The sequence below is a fragment of the Corvus kubaryi genome, unplaced genomic scaffold (assembly GCF_017639235.1).
Source record: "Corvus kubaryi isolate FWS band 111438036 unplaced genomic scaffold, C.kubaryi_AGA036_p1.0 split2-37374, whole genome shotgun sequence".
In the NCBI taxonomy this organism is placed as follows: domain Eukaryota; kingdom Metazoa; phylum Chordata; class Aves; order Passeriformes; family Corvidae; genus Corvus; species Corvus kubaryi.
Window position 1 is genome coordinate 5,875,333 of NW_024582082.1, and position 17,559 is coordinate 5,892,891.

General features: G+C 41.2%; 1 protein-coding gene across 1 annotated transcript; it reads left to right on the plus strand.

The window, feature by feature from the left end:
- The first annotated feature begins 1,078 nt into the window (after positions 1-1,078).
- PPP2CA (protein phosphatase 2 catalytic subunit alpha) lies at positions 1,079-16,343 on the plus strand. Its single transcript, XM_042014612.1, has 7 exons — positions 1,079-1,369; positions 12,381-12,590; positions 13,107-13,280; positions 13,461-13,550; positions 13,836-13,997; positions 14,749-14,867; positions 15,606-16,343. Exons 1-7 carry the CDS (start codon positions 1,268-1,270, stop codon positions 15,676-15,678), a joined length of 930 nt encoding a protein of 309 aa, XP_041870546.1. The 5' UTR covers positions 1,079-1,267; the 3' UTR covers positions 15,679-16,343.
- The last annotated feature ends 1,216 nt before the right edge of the window (positions 16,344-17,559 follow it).

Below are 17,559 nucleotides of genomic sequence, written 5' to 3' on the forward strand. Positions count from 1 at the left end.
ACTAATTTCCTTTACTGAACACTTACACTGCAGTTCACACATTACTTCTGTCTAGACTTCCAAGAACTCTTTCAGTATAAATTGTTTTAAAGAAATGCAGCACGGCCTTTTCAACCTAAGCATTATCTAGTGGTACAATTACAATGGTATTTAATGCTCATGATTTAGAAGGGAAAAGCTTTATTTCAAAGTACCCAACACCAGCAAGCGCCATCCACTTCCCTCTTCTCTGACGGACACGATAACTGGGCTCAGAACTTCAGAATCACAGAATTGTTCGGGTTGGAAGGGACCTCGGGAGATTACCCAGTCAAAACCCCCTGCCAGGGCCGTGTCACCTGGAGCAGGTGACACAGGAACGTGTCCAGGAGGGCTTTGAAAGTCTCCAGAGAGGAAGGCTCCACGCCCTCCGTGGGCAGCCCGTTCCAGTGCTCTGCCATCCTCAACGTAAAGTTCTTTCTCGTGTGGAGGTGAAACTTTCTGTGTTTTAGTTTACGGCGACTGCTCCTCGTCCTGTCACCGCAAAGACCCTGACACCAGCCTCCTGGCACCCGCCTCGGAGATATCTATATGCATTAACTGCAGCGAGAGCCATAAACACTGTGGAGCCGCACAAAGCCCTCAGATACATCGCCTCCCGACCCCGCAGTAGGCGCTTGGCAGGCGGGGACCGTGCCCCGCCTGTGCGCCGCGAGAAGCCAGCGCTCAGCACCCGGGCACAGGAGGGGCCGGCACCGCCATATCGGCGACCCCTCACGGCGGTGCCCTGGCTCCCGCCTCAGCGCTGCGGCCGGGCGGGGCTGCGCCGCACCGCGCCGCGCCCCTCAAGCAGAGCCCCCATGGGAAGAGCGCCAGCCCCCGGGCCAGGAGCAGAACCGGGAACAAGGACCGGCACGGAGCACGCCCACCCCTCGCTCCCGGGCCGGGCGCGAGGTCACTGCCCTCACCCGCCCCCTCCCCTCAGAGCGCACTCGCGGCCCCGCCCTGGCGCCGCGCACGCGTCGTCGGCTCCCGCGGCGTCCCCCTCCCCGCGGTGGGGCCGGGGCGGTGACGTCAGCAGCGGCGGCCATTACACGGTGCGGAGTGAGGAGCGGCAGCGCTGCCGCAGCCGGAGCGCCCCGGGCCGCCCTCTCCCCGCGCTCGCCCGCCCTGACGCGTCGCGGCCGCCGCCGCTGTGGGGAGCGCGGATCGCAGGGGCCCGCGGGGCGGTGCGGCGGCAGCAGCAGCAGCCGGTGAGGAGGAGGAGGAGGAGGAAGGGGAGAGCGGGATGGAGGAGAAGGTCTTCACCAAGGAGCTCGACCAGTGGGTGGAGCAGCTCAACGAGTGCAAGCAGCTGTCCGAGGGGCAGGTGAAGAGCCTCTGCGAGAAGGTGAGGCGCGAGGGGCTGCGGGGAGACGGCGGGGCCGGGCAGGGAGCTGCCGGCGGGGGCGGTGCCCTCGGGCGGGCCGGGGGCTCGGCGCGGCCCGGCGGGGGGAGCGGGCCGGGAGCCGGGGCCGGGCGAGCCGCGGCCCCTCGGCTGTGCTGGAGCCTCGGCTCCGCCTCCCGTTCCCTCAGCGCCTCCTAAAATGGCGTCGCGGCCGTGATGGATCCTCGGGAGAGACCCCCGAGAGACCCCCCGGTTAAAATGTTAAATCAGCCCCCAAAAGCGTGAGTTATTACAGTGGAAATAAAAGGTTGTGGTAAGCGTTTGGAAATTACAAGCGATGAAGAGCTGCTGTTTTGATTTTTTTTTTTTTCATGATATGAATAACCACAGACATGTTTATAGCTAATTGAAGGGTAAATTTCCTTTGAGGTTTTGGCTTCCCTCAATAAGGTTCTGGGTTGCACGAAATTCACAGAATAAACATTCGAGATCCCATATAACTATATATTTTCGTGGTGATGGTTTGAAAATGTTGAGACGTGGGTGTTACAGAGCAATGTGTCGATTGAGACGTTTGTAGCTTAGAAAGGTTGTAAAGCCAAGTCAGGATAGATTGCGTTTTGGAAATTAAGGAAAATGTTGTTCTGGTAGCATCCAGAGGCATTTTCCAGTTGAATTCTAGTTCTGGTTGTAACTTAATAGTTGAGGGTTGTTGTTGTTGGGTTTTTTGTTTTTTTGGGGTTTTTTTACTACTGAAGGTTTTATGTATTCCTGTATTTCTAGACTGGAAGATGGAATATTTGTGAGTTGTTTGGGAAGTGGATATTAACGAATATATGAAGTTATTGATGTACTTGCCACAGAAAGTACTTAGAATATTTTAAAATTGGAATCATGCCTTCAAATACTACATCGGGTTGTTTTGGAAGCAAATTGTTTCAAGAGGACTGTCTATGATCTTAGTAAAGAACTTGCAGTGCTTTTGGCCAGACAGGCTTTTGCTCCAATATAGATTTTAGTTCACTTGTATTCCAGCAACTCAGCATTGTTTCCATTTGATCCAGGCTGTGTATTTTAAACGGTGTTGCAAGCAGGTGGCAATGTCACTGCCTGGCTATTTCCATGTGCGTCTCCAATGACAGTGGTCCAGCTTCTTCCTTGTATTGCTTTGTGCGAGAGGCAAGTATTTCACTTGCCATTGTTTATAAACTGATGGGTATTGAGTCCTGAATCCCACAGGAGTGGGTGCATATGGCCTCATTTTGTGGGGCTGTATGGTAACTTGCAGGACCATGAGGGATGTACAAAAAGCTTGCAGTATGCTGGGGGTTTTGGTTCAGTGAGGAGCAAGCATACAACTGGAAATTCCTTACAGGAGATACAGTAGTCCCAGTCATCAGTGTTGCACAAGATGACATTTTCATTTTTTTCCCAGTGGAGAATAGAAATGAGCTGTATTTATGGATAAATGTGTAACGCTCCTCACCGAGATAATGGTAAACGAAAAAATAAAAGAAAACTTTATGTCTGACTAATGTGTGTTGAGATGAGAGGCTATGAGAACGTGAGAGCAAAATCTACCTGAACAATGTCATTTAGCAGCAGCCTTCATGTTGGCTGAGTTGGGTGGCTGTGAGCTCTGGGTAGGGTGACAGTTCCCTCTGTGTGCTGGGTGTGTGGTCAGCACTGTGCAGAGTTCAGCCATGGGGCTGGTGATGTTAGGGAAAATTGATTTGTTGCTGGTAACTACAGGTCGATTTACTTGGACTTTCTGCTAGGAGTAGTTAAGTTTCTTCATGGTTGCTGAGGCAAGGAATTGGAAGTAGGCCCTTGATGTCCGAGTTTTCCATTTTGTCTCTGCTGTGTTCATGGAAGTGGGGTGTGAGCTGAGTTCTGCACCTTCCTGCTGAAGGACAGCACTTGCTTTAATGTGTTCCCATGCTCCCAGCACCGACTCTCAGAAATCTCTCTGGGTTGTGCTTTGTTTGGACTGTTTAAGTAGTTTTGTGGATGTAACCACACCAAAAGGCTGTTTTTGCATGAATGGCTTAAAGACAGTGTCAAATACAGCTATTGTTCCAAAGGACAGATGAGGACCCTACTAGATATAAACTGTTCTTCACCACACTGAATTGTAGCTAGGGCTAGTTAAAATAAACAATCAAAAAAATTCAAGGGCTTTTTCCTGATAACACTGTTTGATTGGATGATCTCCCTGACGAGTATTTCTTGATCTGCTGGGGCTTTGTGTGTGCAGGCTGGTGCCTCTCTAATAAGGACAAGCCTAACGGCTTTCTTGTATTTCAGTATTGATACCTGAAGAACGTAACAGCTTTTTACAAACACAGTAATTGTGTGGCCATTTGTGCATCCCAGTTACTTTCTTGGTGTGTCTTTCACTGAGCCGGGTTACCTGGGGGGTGGTGGTGGTGGTGGGAACTGGGGAGAAACATCTTCGAAGTCTAGAAATAATTTGTAACCATGAATAATACATTATACTTCACAGATGATTTGAAATAATCAACCTCTGAGTAGCAGTTAAATTATTCTAGACTTAGTACGTGCTCTGTATTTAATGTTACATCAGTTGAGTGACCGATTGGGTGTGCTTCAGCATTTGAGAAGAGCAAGTTCTAAAGAAGTGGTCAAAATATACCCAGTCCAGTTACATGTCAGCAGTGTTTGTCCTGTTAGTGCTGAATTGTTTATTGGCAGAGGAGAAAGAAAGTCCTTTATTGCCAGGTGAGAGTTTTTCCACTGGCCATTTTGAATGAAAGGATGCTGGTTTAGAGTTTCTTTTTCATACATTGTGAGGGTAGAGGGAAATGGTCTTGTCTCGTCTGTGTATAAATGCCCTTTATCACAGGAGCTAGGGTGTGGTTCATTGCTCAGGAAGGTGGGATGACAGTCTAAAATTGCACAAAGGAGTGAGGTGAATTTTTGGATAGCGTTTGTTTTGGTTATTGCGGAAGGTATCTAGTGCAGGTGGAGGCAGAGATGTCAGAGTCACTCTCTTGAAAACACTACTCCATAATTAGTGAGTTTCAGTATGGCATCCAGTTTTTGGAGAGAGAGATGACTATTTGGTCATATATACTGTGTAGAGTGTTCAGGGTTCTTGAATTGCTAGTAAAACACCTTTGAATGGGCAGTGCTGCTAGACAAAATACTGTAAACTAAGTGAAGGGCTGATACTGGTAAAGGCATTCAAGGAGCCTTGATTCAAGCTTTGACTTCTGCAGTTTTTGATCTGTAACAATGATATTGGTTACATCTGCTTTTTGATTTGTCACCAGTGCTAATATTCATAGTGTAAATATGTTTCCAGGCCATACTGTCCTCTGGTAAGTAGCTTGTTCATGGTGTATTTTTATAATTTTTTTCCTGTTGCAGAATTTTGACTTTAGCGCCTGATCTTCCAGATTAGGGGTTCTCTAACCAAACATGCTTATACCCACTGCAGCTGTGTGAGTTGCTCAAACTCATTTAGCTTATGTTAAGTGACTTAATTCTGAGAGGACAAGTATGTTACTAATGAAACTAAAGCCTCTGCAATCAAGGTTCAGTTCCTCTAATGTATAGAACTTACATGTTTTGTGGCTCTCACTCCTGTGTTTTAAGCTGAATTGTCTGCCTGACTTCTTTTTCAGACAGAGGCGCATGTTCCCTTCTACTTCTCTGCTGTTCAGGAGTTATCTTTCTTAGCTGATTACTTTTGGCCAGGAGTGAATGTTTTAAACTGTTTCCAGTTGCATTTGCAAGGGCTTTTTCATTAGCTAGCTTTTGCATTCCCATATCCATCATGTATAACTAACTATTCTTCAGACTAAGATGATTGGGAAAATTAGTGTTCCTGTCTGAACTTGCTGTAAATCAGCCAAGAAACCTGCCCCAACAGAATTCCCAGGTAGTGAGAGTGTGGTGTACCCTGTGTGGTGGGCTGTGTATTGTGCAGGTTCTGTGTTCCTCCACCCCTGGCCCTGGCAGAAGAGGAATGTGCAGCATTGCAGTTCTGCCTTAGCACTGCACTGGCTTCTGGATTCTGTAGCAAGGGAGCTCTGCTGCCAACGGCAGGAGGGCCCCTCAGTAGCTGTTCAAGGGGCTCTGGGAGACCAGAGAGTGGCTTAGGGCTGCTTTGTTGAACTTTCCCAGGGATTGGGTCACTGATGGGGCCATGTAGTTGCACCTTCTGTCTCTGAAGAGTTACGAGTGTAGTGTACAAAGCCTATTGTAACATTTAAATAACTGTGTTTTAGATTATTCTGGAACACTTTAAAAAAAAAAGTCTTTTCATGCCCAGTGTTCTGATTTGTTGTGATGGATTTGTTGTGGTTTTTTTTTTTTTCTGGTGGATTTTGTTTTGGTTTGGGTTTTGAGTGTTTTTTTTTTTTTTTTCTTTTATTGTGGTTGATAATGTAAAATGGAAATTATCTCTTTCCACAGAAGGCATTTGAAGTGTCAACCTCACCAGCCTTCTCACCTAGTCCGGATTTACATAGAACATCTTGATGTGCATATGAAAATTCAGTCTTGAATGTGCCGCTGATTGTAGCATCAGCAGCTTTCTGGGTTTTTTCTTGTTTGTTTTTTTTTTTCAATTCTAGTAAATCCTGTAAAAATTGAGTTGTGCTGGCAGTAAGATGTTTGGTTTTGGTTTTTTGCTTTTTAATTGCAGCATTAGTTGTGATCAAGTAGGAGTCAAAGATACTTTTGTTGTTTTGGGCATAGCTTAAGCTAACAGCAGTAAGCACTCCTAAGTCAGAGCGAGTTCCTACTTGAGTTCTACCAGTTTAAGGCTGAAGATATGGATGTGGCTGCAAGACTGATGTCCTCTTCCAAATCTACCTGTGCTAAGGCTGTTGCCTCCTCAGATGTGATGACAGTGCTGCTCTGTGATTGCTTCTGAGACATTTTCAATTACTCATCTGGGTTGCCTTGCCCAGCACAAAACCCAATCCTGTCTGGCTGTGTCTGGCAGGAGTTCACAAGGCCTCGTACAACAGATCTGTGTGAGGGGAATCAGAGGAGCAGGGATTGAATTTTCACCCTTGCTTAGGGACCCTTAAACACTAGACCTGTATTCAATAATGCTGTTGTTAGTTGTTTTTCTTCAGGTAGTATATATTAAGCTGGAAAAAGTCTATTCCTGACTAAAGAATGAATGCTGGAGCTCAATTACTCAGTAGCCAGGTCTCCAGGATTTCTGCTGAATGTCTTGAACATGCCTTCCAATACAGGTGTTTCATGCTTGCTGGTCGGCTCTAAACTTTTTCTTGAGTTTTGACATGCCATCCTCCAACTGGTATCCTGACCTGTAGCATGACTGCCAAGCTGTGTTGGAGTTACTGGAACAAAAGGGTTGAGAACTTCTAGTTCATTGCATGAAGCTGGACTTGTGGATATCAGGCATAACTAGTTTGGGGGTAGGTTTAGCCTATTTCTTTTAACAACTTGAATGATTCAAAATGAATACAGCTTGTTCTACAGACAGGACTGAAAAACATCCCTGTAAGTGGTCAGCTTCCTGCATTGCTGTCATTGCTGTGTTTCTTGGAACTCCCATGAGGCAAGGAAGGCATAAAGGTTCTTGAGTTATTTGCCTTCTTATGTTTTTTAAAAAAGATTTTTCTAGATTACTTTTCTTCAATTTAAAATTAAAGATACTAAGATCTTTTGTGTGAAGCAAAATAATGACATCGAGTTCTTTCAGAAGATCCTGTTCCTATCCCCACTGCTCTTGTCAACTACTGCTGGATAAATACCCTTTCCCCCTTCTTGCAGATTTGCTTCTGAGGGAAAGAACACTCATCAGTTACTGAGTGTGTAAGACTGATCTTTTCAAATGGAAATGTTATGGGGACTATCAAAGTTTGAATGGTGTCAGTCCTTTTGTAAGGTAGAGAGGGTTATTTGGCAGAAGTTTGCTGCTTGCATGCTTTCTTGTAGATCATCTAGAATTTACAGGAGACAAAGGAAAGTGGTTGTCTTATTTAATCTTACAGCAGTCCTGGCATTGGGATTGCTCTTTTGGTTGGCTAAGATCTTGTATTTAAACTGGTCTCTCTTCTCACCGAACAGAAGAGATTAGAAATGAAGGTGTAGGTGCTTGTCACAAATCCAGAGAGAAAGCAGATGTATCATCTTCTGTCCCAGCAAAAGACTATTTTGCAGCTCAGACTTTTATGTGGATGGAAATCCTGGTTTTACTTACTTTGGAATACTAAATAATTAAAAGTCACTGGGGAGCTTTGTATTTTAATTTTGCTCCTACTTATACATTCACATTGAACTCCTTAGTGGATTGTGAAGTTCAGCATAAATCAGTTTCCCATTTGTGTCATGTGTAATCTGACTGCCATGCCCCCTTCACAGAAGGGTTTTATTGGAGGCTTCATTTATCTAATTTTGTTTAAAATGTAAGACAGTGAATGAAAACACTTTTGCTTTAAAAAATGAGCCCATCTCTTGTCTGAACCTGCTCTCTTTCCTCCCCATGTAAGGAGCGGGGGAAACCTTTAAATTGAAAAGCATTGACTCTGCAGAAGAATTGCTGACTGTAATGGATGACTTTGCTTGGAACTGGAATCTCTTCCAGGTCATGGTATTTGGACAGCTAAAACCAGTATTCATCCCAATTAGCTGATCATTGTGTCTTTAGTCACATCCTGTGCACCTTAGTGACAGGAAATTATGGGTGTGGTTGAAGTCTTCAATCTCATCAAAATATCTTTATGGTAACTACAAATAACTATTTCTTGGTTACAGTGGATGTTTCTCATTACATACTTTACTAGACAGCATGGTGGGCTGCAGGTGTGAATTCTGGTCTGCCAAGAATGGCATGTTACCATCTGCAAACATGACTTTGGAGCTGTGTTGTCTAATTAAAATAGTGGTTGTATTTCCTTTACTGAGTTAGTGGTAATCTTTTGATGAGTGCTTCATAGTGCTGCTTCAAGCATTGAATTCTACACAGACACAGTGATGTTTACTGTTTGGTTTGGGTCTTGTCATTTTCTTTTATGTGGCCCAGAATTTTTCAGGGTAGATAATTGGGCTTAGTTGTCAGAGCTCGTGCTAGAATTTGGGGACCTAAGAAGAGGTTGGAGTAATTAAGAAATATCTGGTATATTCTGGAAACACAGAGGAATTTGGATACAGATTGATTCAGAGGATTTTGCAGAAATGGACCACTGGAAATTATTTCTGTGAGCCAACGTTGATGATGTATGCTGCTCATGAGGGAAACTTGCTTATCCTCAGCACAGAGTGAGTTGAGGAAGTAATATGGATGGGTTATGGCTTTTATGGCACTTGACTCTGAGCCTTAATTTGTGGCATATAGGATAAAAATATATGGAGGGAGCAGGGGAAGTAAGAGAGATGTCTGCATGCATACAACCACTGCATCTCATTAAATAAACTGAGGATCTGAAAAATCATATGGTAGTAATGTTAATAGTCATCTTTTCAAAACTCTCATCCATGGTAGTTCATACACTTGGATCTTGTACTGTCTTAAAATGATGAAGCTGATCTTTCCATTTTAAGAACAGCTTTTTGCTGAGATGTGCTTTGTAAGCAGAGGCACCAAAGCAGCTTGGTACTGTTAAGCTGGGCCTTTAGATGATGTGCAACAGGCCAGGTATGGTTTAATTCTTAAGTACTAGGTTGTGCTTTTTATTGTGCTACTCTTTATAATAAAATGAAAATTGGTTGTTTTCTTGTGTGTTTAAACCAATATTGGTTTTATTCTTGTTGAGTTTTGGATTATACAAGTCTTCTCTTCACAGTGAAATGACTGAGTAAGCCAGTATCAAGTCGGAATTAATTCCAGTCACTATGACTAAGCTGAAATGTATTTGATACGTGCATATTGTTTGAACTTTGAGATTGTTCTGAGTAAAATATGTAACTTCCCACCTCTGTGTTTATGACAACAGTGTTTATGTTTATGACAGCATTGCACTTGGTGGTTCTTATATTCTTCTTGTTTAACTGTCTCACAGCTGTGTGTTTTTTCTGTATTAGACTTTATTGGTAATTGGCTGTAAAATTAGCATTTATCAACTTGAAGTAATGTTTTCTTTGCAGTCTTATTCTGTATCTGGTTGCATTTTATTTTGAAATGTGAGTGTAGTGCTGAAAAAATAATTAAACTGATTCAGAGGCGAGGTCTTACAACTGTAATATAGTAGGTTGTTGAGAACAAGTTTTTGCTTAAGTTAAGTACCCCACACCACAGAAGTTTGACTTGTGGTGGTATTCTACTATGTAAAAAAGATTAATTAAGTGTTGGAGGTGTAGAGAAGTTCAGGGCTGTCTTAATGGTAAGAATTGTTAAGAACTGAAAAAAGGCAGAGATACCAAAGAGTTAGTAAGTACTCAAGAGAATCTGTTTATGAATTTTGTAATTGTTTATCCTGATGATAGGCAGTGAAGCCTGGATGTTTCAAAATGTTGATGTCAAAATACTGCAGTGTTGCACTATTATCCTTTGTGGCAATAGGTCACTGGGTTTTTGAAGTTCAAGGGGTGGGGGGTGTGTGTGTGTCTTACCTAGTTCTCCTTTGTCAGGTGGTTGGATCAAGGAGTTTTCTACCTTCTACTGAAGGATGCTGAAGAGTGCTCTACTGCTTCCTCTCTGTGAGGAAGTGTAGGAGAGCTGCTGGTGGGAAGTGCATTTGTTGGAGGGGAGGATGGGTGGGGGGAGGGAGTTGTGTGATGTGGTGAGTAAGCAGCAGAGATCATGGATCTAGATAAAAGAATCAATAAAAAGAGGGAGTGGAACCAGGTGGAGTTCACAGGGCTGTGTTTGATCTAGTACAAGGTCAGGGGCACAGGTACTGTAGGGGTAGTGTTAGTGATTTCTTACCATTGTGAAATTATAGCATTAAATGTAATGTTGTCTTACCAACTTGTGTTTGTATTGTGTTACAGTATATTAAAAGTCCTTGTTTTGGTGGTTTTTTTTTTTTTTTTTTTGCTTTACCTTTATATAGGAATTCATTTAATGTGGAAGTTGGGATATAGTAGACTGCTTGTTGGTGGCTTGTTTTCAGGATGTTGTTTTTTCTATCTTCAGCTCTGCTGAAGCCCTTTTGTAGAGCCAAGTAGAGTGTTTAAGCACTTGAGGTTGTGCCACTTCTAATGCTGTGGGACATAAGACTGTAAATGAACTAAGCAGTTCCTAACACAGTGTTGCATGGAGCTGGCTTTAGAACATGGAAATGTTGGAATCCCTGCACCAGCATTCCTCCACTGCAGGATTTAAGCAGAGGTTGCTGTTTTGCATGACCTGGAACAGTCTTTTTCCATCAGAGTAGCTGACTTCTCTGTGTTTTTGGTCATGTGCGTATCTGAGTGATTTAATATTTCAGAAACTGAGGAAGCAACAACTCAGTTGCTGAGAACTCTGCCATTTTCAGCACAAACGCTGCATACCTTTGATGAAAAATGAATGCTGCATTCTTTGTGCAGTGCTTCAAGTGTGTTAAGAAAATCCAGTGGTAGAAACATTCTAATTAAAGAGCAGGGTTTTTTTTTATATCGAAGTGCTGTAAGCATCTGTGATGTTCTCTGTCAAAAGGAGAATTAAGCTGGCTAATGCTTCTAATGTAAGAGAGTATTAGAAGAGGCTAAGGCTGTTAAAACACCTTCAAAACATCCGGTGAGTGTCACTGCGTTAAAATTAACTCAAGTCAGGCTATCTTAAAATAAATCTGCACTTTTAGCATCAACCACAAGCCAGGAATGACCTATCTTTAGTACTGAGCACACTGTATGTGGAAACTGTCATATGAGACTGACTTTTGATGTAAATATGTCTGCAGAGTGACATCTAAAGCTTTGTGTTGTGCAGGGTGCTTAGCCACACTGCATTTTTGCATTTCTTTGCAGTGTTGAATGAAACATTGAATTTAATGAATTTTCCATCGTTAAACTTACATGTTGCTTCTGTTTGAAGTGGTGACTGTGGTGGTCAGCCAGGATGACGTGTGGGGACAGTGAGACCACTTTTGGGTGGGAGTGTCAGCCACTGTCTTGTAGACAACTTGAATTATAGAATAGAATATAGTTTTTATATATTCTCTTGTAACGGAGGTAATGAGGTAAAAAAGGATCCTTTTTGAATAGGAACATTGACTATTGAAAAACAGGGAAATCTTTGTAGATGGTAACTAGTAAACTCATTACTATTTATATTTCTAATACCTTCTTGATTTAGCAAATCATTGTGGCATGTGTCTGGTGACTGTTCTGAGAACAAACTGTAACAACTGTCTTGCATTATTTCAAAATTATCTTTCTGGTGCTATATTTAGCCTGTGCTTCTTCATACAAATTACCTTTGTCTGCAACTTATATATATAACACAATTTTTTGGGAAAAAAATGGTGATGACAAAGATCTTACCCAGCTTTGGTTAATAAAGACACAACTTGATGTTTGTGTTTAATCACAAAACTTGTTGAGAAAGCTTGTGCAGGTAATGACTTGCTCTGTAATTGCTGGTACCTGTGGATGTTTGTTTCATTCTGCTTCATGCAGGACTCCCTGCCCCTTGCAGGTAGGTTGAAGATGTTTGTACAAATGGGTGCCAAAGTGTTGGTAGTGTTTTGACCATGTCTGAGTTTGTGCGCTGAGAGGTAAGATGTTGGCAGGATTTTTAGATTTAATTTTTCAAAATACTTAAAAACTTCTTAAGTTGCAGTAGCAATGATCATTGTTTTATGCTTCACAGAACCATTTTTGTAGAAAGTCTGAAGTTTTACTTAAGATACCATCCTTAAGGAGGGAAAAAAGCCACTCAACTACTAATTACTTGTACAGGGTTTCATAAAGCAAAATGCTGTTTTAAATAAAAAAACTTTTACCTCAAGTGCTTCAGAGAAGGAAGGGACAAGAGGTCCTAAAGAGAGCAGGTAGCAGAGTTGGAAGTCGTAGAGTGTGTTTTGAATAAAACGACTGTTAATAGACAAACTCACTATTTATGTGCTGTTTTGTTTTATAGGCTAAAGAAATTTTGACAAAAGAATCCAATGTACAAGAAGTGCGATGTCCAGTCACAGTCTGTGGAGATGTCCATGGACAATTTCATGACCTCATGGAACTTTTCAGAATTGGAGGCAAATCACCAGACACAAACTATTTGTTTATGGGGGACTATGTTGACAGAGGATATTACTCAGTTGAAACAGTCACATTGCTTGTAGCTCTTAAGGTAACTTTTCTTCTCAGCTGTACAGTTTAGTGTAAAATATATCATTACTATCCTGACTACACTTAATATCTGTTATGATTTTCATAATGCATAACAATGCATTGGTATTAGAGGTACCAAAACTGACTTCTTGGCTGTCTTAGTTTTCTAAGTCACTTCTTAAAAAAAATTCATGTTCAGGTGCAAGCCTGAGCTTTATCTAAAATGAGTGTTGAGTTTATTTATTACTTGACTAAGTAGCAATTTAAGAATCTGCTTGGAGAGATCAGCTTAATGCACAGGTGTAGTGAAGTCCACTAGTAATAATAAATACAACTTGTAATTAATCTCAAAAGTATTTGGCAGTTGAAGATTTCAATAAATTATTCCTTTTTTTTACCTCAAAGGTTATAATTGAATCTTCAGAAGGGTTTGGTTTTGATTGCTTTATTGACGTGTGGCAGGGAATGAAAAGTGCAAATTCTGTTCTGGGGAAGAGTTACTCATTGGTGCTCTAAAATAATCTGTTCTGTTTAGGTCCGTTACCGTGAACGTATCACAATTCTTCGAGGGAACCATGAAAGCAGGCAAATCACACAAGTTTATGGTTTCTATGATGAATGTTTAAGGAAATATGGAAATGCAAATGTTTGGAAATACTTTACAGACCTTTTTGATTACTTGCCTCTAACTGCCTTGGTGGATGGCCAGGTATGTTGACATTTGAGAAAGTTGAATGTTTTTCGTTGTAAAGGGAGCTCTTAACACTGCATTCTGTCAGTTCTCATCTTTAAGGGAACCTCATGCAGATTTTCTCCTAATCATTTATTCTAAACTGTTCTAACTGCACTGATTAATGCAAATAAACTTCATGTATGTTAACTCTTGCAGATTTTCTGTCTACATGGTGGCCTCTCTCCATCTATAGATACACTGGATCACATCAGAGCACTCGATCGCTTGCAGGAAGTTCCCCATGAGGTACTTTTTTTTAAGCCAATGAGATTGATGATTCAGTATGTACTGGGGTGTTGAGTTCACAGGCTGAAAATGAAATTCAGATCAACTTAGCAATATTAAAGTGTCTGTCTTCCTGTTCTGGATTTTTTAAAGGAAAAATGAGGGGCATCTCCTTGCTTAAAGAAAGAAACATACTTTTCAAAGCGCTGTGCAGGGGTGGTTTGTGTGCAAGTTTTTTGTGGTTTTGTTGGGTTCGGGTTCTTTGCACTTCACCTCTGAAACATCATCTATCTACGTCTCTTACAGGGTCCAATGTGTGATTTGCTATGGTCAGATCCAGATGATCGTGGTGGCTGGGGAATTTCTCCTCGAGGTGCAGGTTACACATTTGGACAGGATATTTCAGAAACCTTTAACCATGCTAATGGCCTTACGTTGGTTTCAAGAGCTCATCAGTTGGTAATGGAGGTGAGCAGGGACAGCCTGTGTGTTCAAACTTTGGATTGTGACCTTGGTCTGATTATTCCATGCTCTGTGTGTCAGAGATGTGCATCTGCTGCTGTGACAACTGATGATCCAGCTGAGAGGCTTCCAGAGACTTGACCTTGACAGTATTCATGTGCTGCTAAAGGAGTTTGACAGTGGAATAACCTTTATTTTGGCCTTGTTTTCCTGAAAATTTACAGTAATATCCCAAATCAGGCTTTGGTACTAGATGTGGTATTGCATTTCTGTGTAGATAAAAAGGTTTTTAAATATGTGTTCCTTGAAAAAAAAGGTGTATTTTTTCTTTTTAGCTTGGATGTATGCTTTTGTTCTTGGCCTCTAGTTATTCCTAGCAGTTCAGATGTTTAAATGTGTGTCTGGATTCTGGTTTTGGTGATCACAGTTGAAGGTTCAGAGTAGACTGTGCACTTCAGAATTGCTGTTTTAACTATTTAATATTAATGCAATGGAGAAATCTTGCTAGGTGGTTTGTTTCTTGGTTTTTTTTTTTTAATATCTAGCTCATATTTACTAGTAGGAGGCAACCTATGATGGCCAAAATTCCTTTACCCTTTTTCTCTCCAGAAGGAAAAAAAGACACGGCCTTAAATTTATTTAAAATAACCCTATAAATGCCACTTAGAGCTGTGTGCATTAAAAGATTGGTTTCTAGTCAGGTGGTTACATGGGGCACGTGAACTTGGTTGTCATAATTATTTTTTCCTTCCTCCAGGGGTACAACTGGTGCCATGATCGGAATGTAGTAACAATTTTCAGTGCTCCAAACTATTGTTACCGTTGTGGCAACCAGGCTGCAATTATGGAACTTGATGATACTCTAAAATACTCCTTGTAAGTATGTTTAAAAATGAGAATTACATTGCCTGTGATTTTAAAATACCACTTAATTGTGTTAAAGTATGGGGGTTTTTTCCCCTCTATGCTTCTGGGAGGTGGAGTGAATATGGAATTGTTGGGTTAGTCTTGGAGTCAAGCCTCTGGAACAGTTGCTGTTGAGATCATCTCTGTCAGATTAAAGTGAGACTCCTCATTTTTGTTTTGTATAATTACCTGGATTTTAATGAATTACTGTGTAGGGATGTGATTTGAGAGCAGGAGTAGTCTGTCACATCTAAGGTAATGCCTTCCTGTTGGTCTCGGGCAGGAGACTTTCGGAATCTTTGAATTCTTCAGATGTTGGGATGTCAGCTTTTTGAATGAGATTTCTAATTAACTACTGCAGCAGCAACTTAACTAGTAAATGATGGAAAAGCACTGTGCAAACTGCCCTCTTTGATAATAACTGGAGACTTTAACTTTCTAAATAGAGACTAATGTTTGACCAGTTTGAGTCTTAAAGCTAAAATTAATTTCTCTCCAGACCTTCATGGTAAGAGGAATTTAAAATGTGATGGTTATAAATACATACTAATGGGAGTGGAAGAGCTGTAACACTTGTTCTAGAATACTTAACTTGGTTGATAAAACTTGCAAAGATTCACCTGTACTAAAGCACTGTAAATTCATAGCTAGAACATATGTGAATGTAAGCTGAGCTCTTGTGTTTTCATCGATGTCTGTGCTCTTCAGTTTGCAGTTTGACCCGGCACCACGCAGAGGTGAACCGCATGTTACTCGTCGCACCCCAGACTACTTCCTGTAGAGAGATTTTAGACCTGTACAGTATTGCCATGAACCATATGTTGACCTAAAGAAAATGGGAAGAGCAACAGTAACTCCAAAGTGTCAGAAAATATTTAACATTCAAACTTTGTTTTCACATGGACCAAAAGACGTGCCATATTCAATACAAAGCCTCTTGTCGTCAACAACTGTGACCACTTTAGAATGAACCAGTTCATTGCATGCTGAAGCAACATTGTTGGTCAAGAAACCAGTTTCTGGCATAGCGCTATTTGTAGTTACTTTTGCTTTCTCTGAGAGACTGCAAATAATAAGATGTAGACATTAACACCTCGTGAATACATTTAACTTTCCATTTAGCTATAGCTTTATTCAGCATGACTGTAGATAAGGGTAGCAGCAAACAATCATTGAAGCTTAAAGAACATTTTTAAAATAAGTACCAAGGCCTCATATTTGTTCTGAAACTGTTTGTTTGTTTTATTTTCAGGGAATACTGTTTAATTTAATTGTATTATTTTTTTTGTCTGCACTCAGTTCCCTTTTCCACTCTGCCCTACCATATTGTCCCTTGTAATTGTCCAAGGATAGTGAATTACTTTGAACAGAACTGTTTTTTTCTGTAAAACAATGTTACTGCAGGACAGAGCTGCAGTGTTTTTCATAATAAACTTGTGAACTAAGTATGGAAAAATGTCAAAATTCTAATTGCATCTCAGGTCAACTGTGGTTTAATAAACTAACGTGTAGCTGGATGGGTTTTATAAACTTGCATAGAAATTTCCACCTTAAAAATAACTAAAACTGAGGTGATACAGAGTGTGCTGGAAAACTCTGACTTTTGAATCCTGTCCCAGGAAGGTGCCTGGGCTTGTGTCTCACAGCTGAGAACAGCTTGCTGGTTACTCACATGTTGCTCTTTCCCTCTTGGTGCTCTACTGAAATACTCAGAAATGGAAGAATATAGGATCACTTAATTGATTGTGTGTGGCTTTATTTCAAGTGTAAATCTAAGTTTGAGTCATTTACAATGTAGGTGCTAATACTTAAAATCATTTTTCTGAAAAACTTAAGAATAAAACCAGTTTTCTAAATATTAAAGGAAACAACTTGAAGTTTAGTACTATGTGTATTTGCCCAAGCTTCCATTCTGAAAAATAGTGGTATGTGGTTTATGTTAACTTCTGTTTAAATATTTCCTTTCTACTAACTTCTTCAAAATTGGAACCCTGATTTGATGGTTTGGTTCAAAACAGAAATTCAAATGTTATGCCTTCTTAAAGCTTGTGCGTTAAACTTCTTGCGTACATCTAAATTATGTACCTGGCTGTTCATTTAATAGACTCCTAACATTCATATTGTTTGAGACTTTTAAGTTTCTTGGGCACAAGTAGATTCTGTAATAACATGGAGGTTTGTTTTTTACACTGCTTGTTTCTAAGGGAATGCACAGAACTTTTGCAAATGTCCGACTCACCTGGAGGTTTAGTCCTAGACATGCTTTTTGGGGCTTTCTTGATTTTCTGAAAAGCTGGAGGACCACTTAATTCTTTAACTTGGAAAGAAGATGCTGCATTTCATCAAGCATTATTTCATCCCCTTTCAGAAAGCCTCAAGTGATTGCTTTTCCTTCAGCAAAATTTGAGCTTTGTCCTGTAGGTTGGGTTCCAAATGGCTTCTGGAGAGCTCAGTCTGCTGTAGTTTGATCTCTTACAGGAAGAAGTGCATGCTAAAAGTAAGTGCATCTGAAGTGGCTTTTTTTAGTATAGTGGGAGCTTTTGCTTTGATCACTATTAAAATAATCCTTTGCTGAGAGTAGTTCACTTTCCAGTCCTGTCACTTGTCTTTCGCTGTGTTTGTGTAGATGGGACTTTGTGCTTTCATTGACACCATTCCTTCA

Excerpts from the sequence above, each read along its gene's own strand:
- PPP2CA (XM_042014612.1), top strand. The coding sequence starts at position 1,268 with ATGGAGGAGAAGGTCTTCACCAAGGAGCTCGACCAGTGGGTGGAGCAG. Across the intron at positions 1,370-12,380 it reads TGAAGAGCCTCTGCGAGAAG|GCTAAAGAAATTTTGACAAA; the intron begins GTGAGGCGCGAG and ends TTTGTTTTATAG. Across the intron at positions 13,998-14,748 it reads CTCATCAGTTGGTAATGGAG|GGGTACAACTGGTGCCATGA; the intron begins GTGAGCAGGGAC and ends TCCTTCCTCCAG.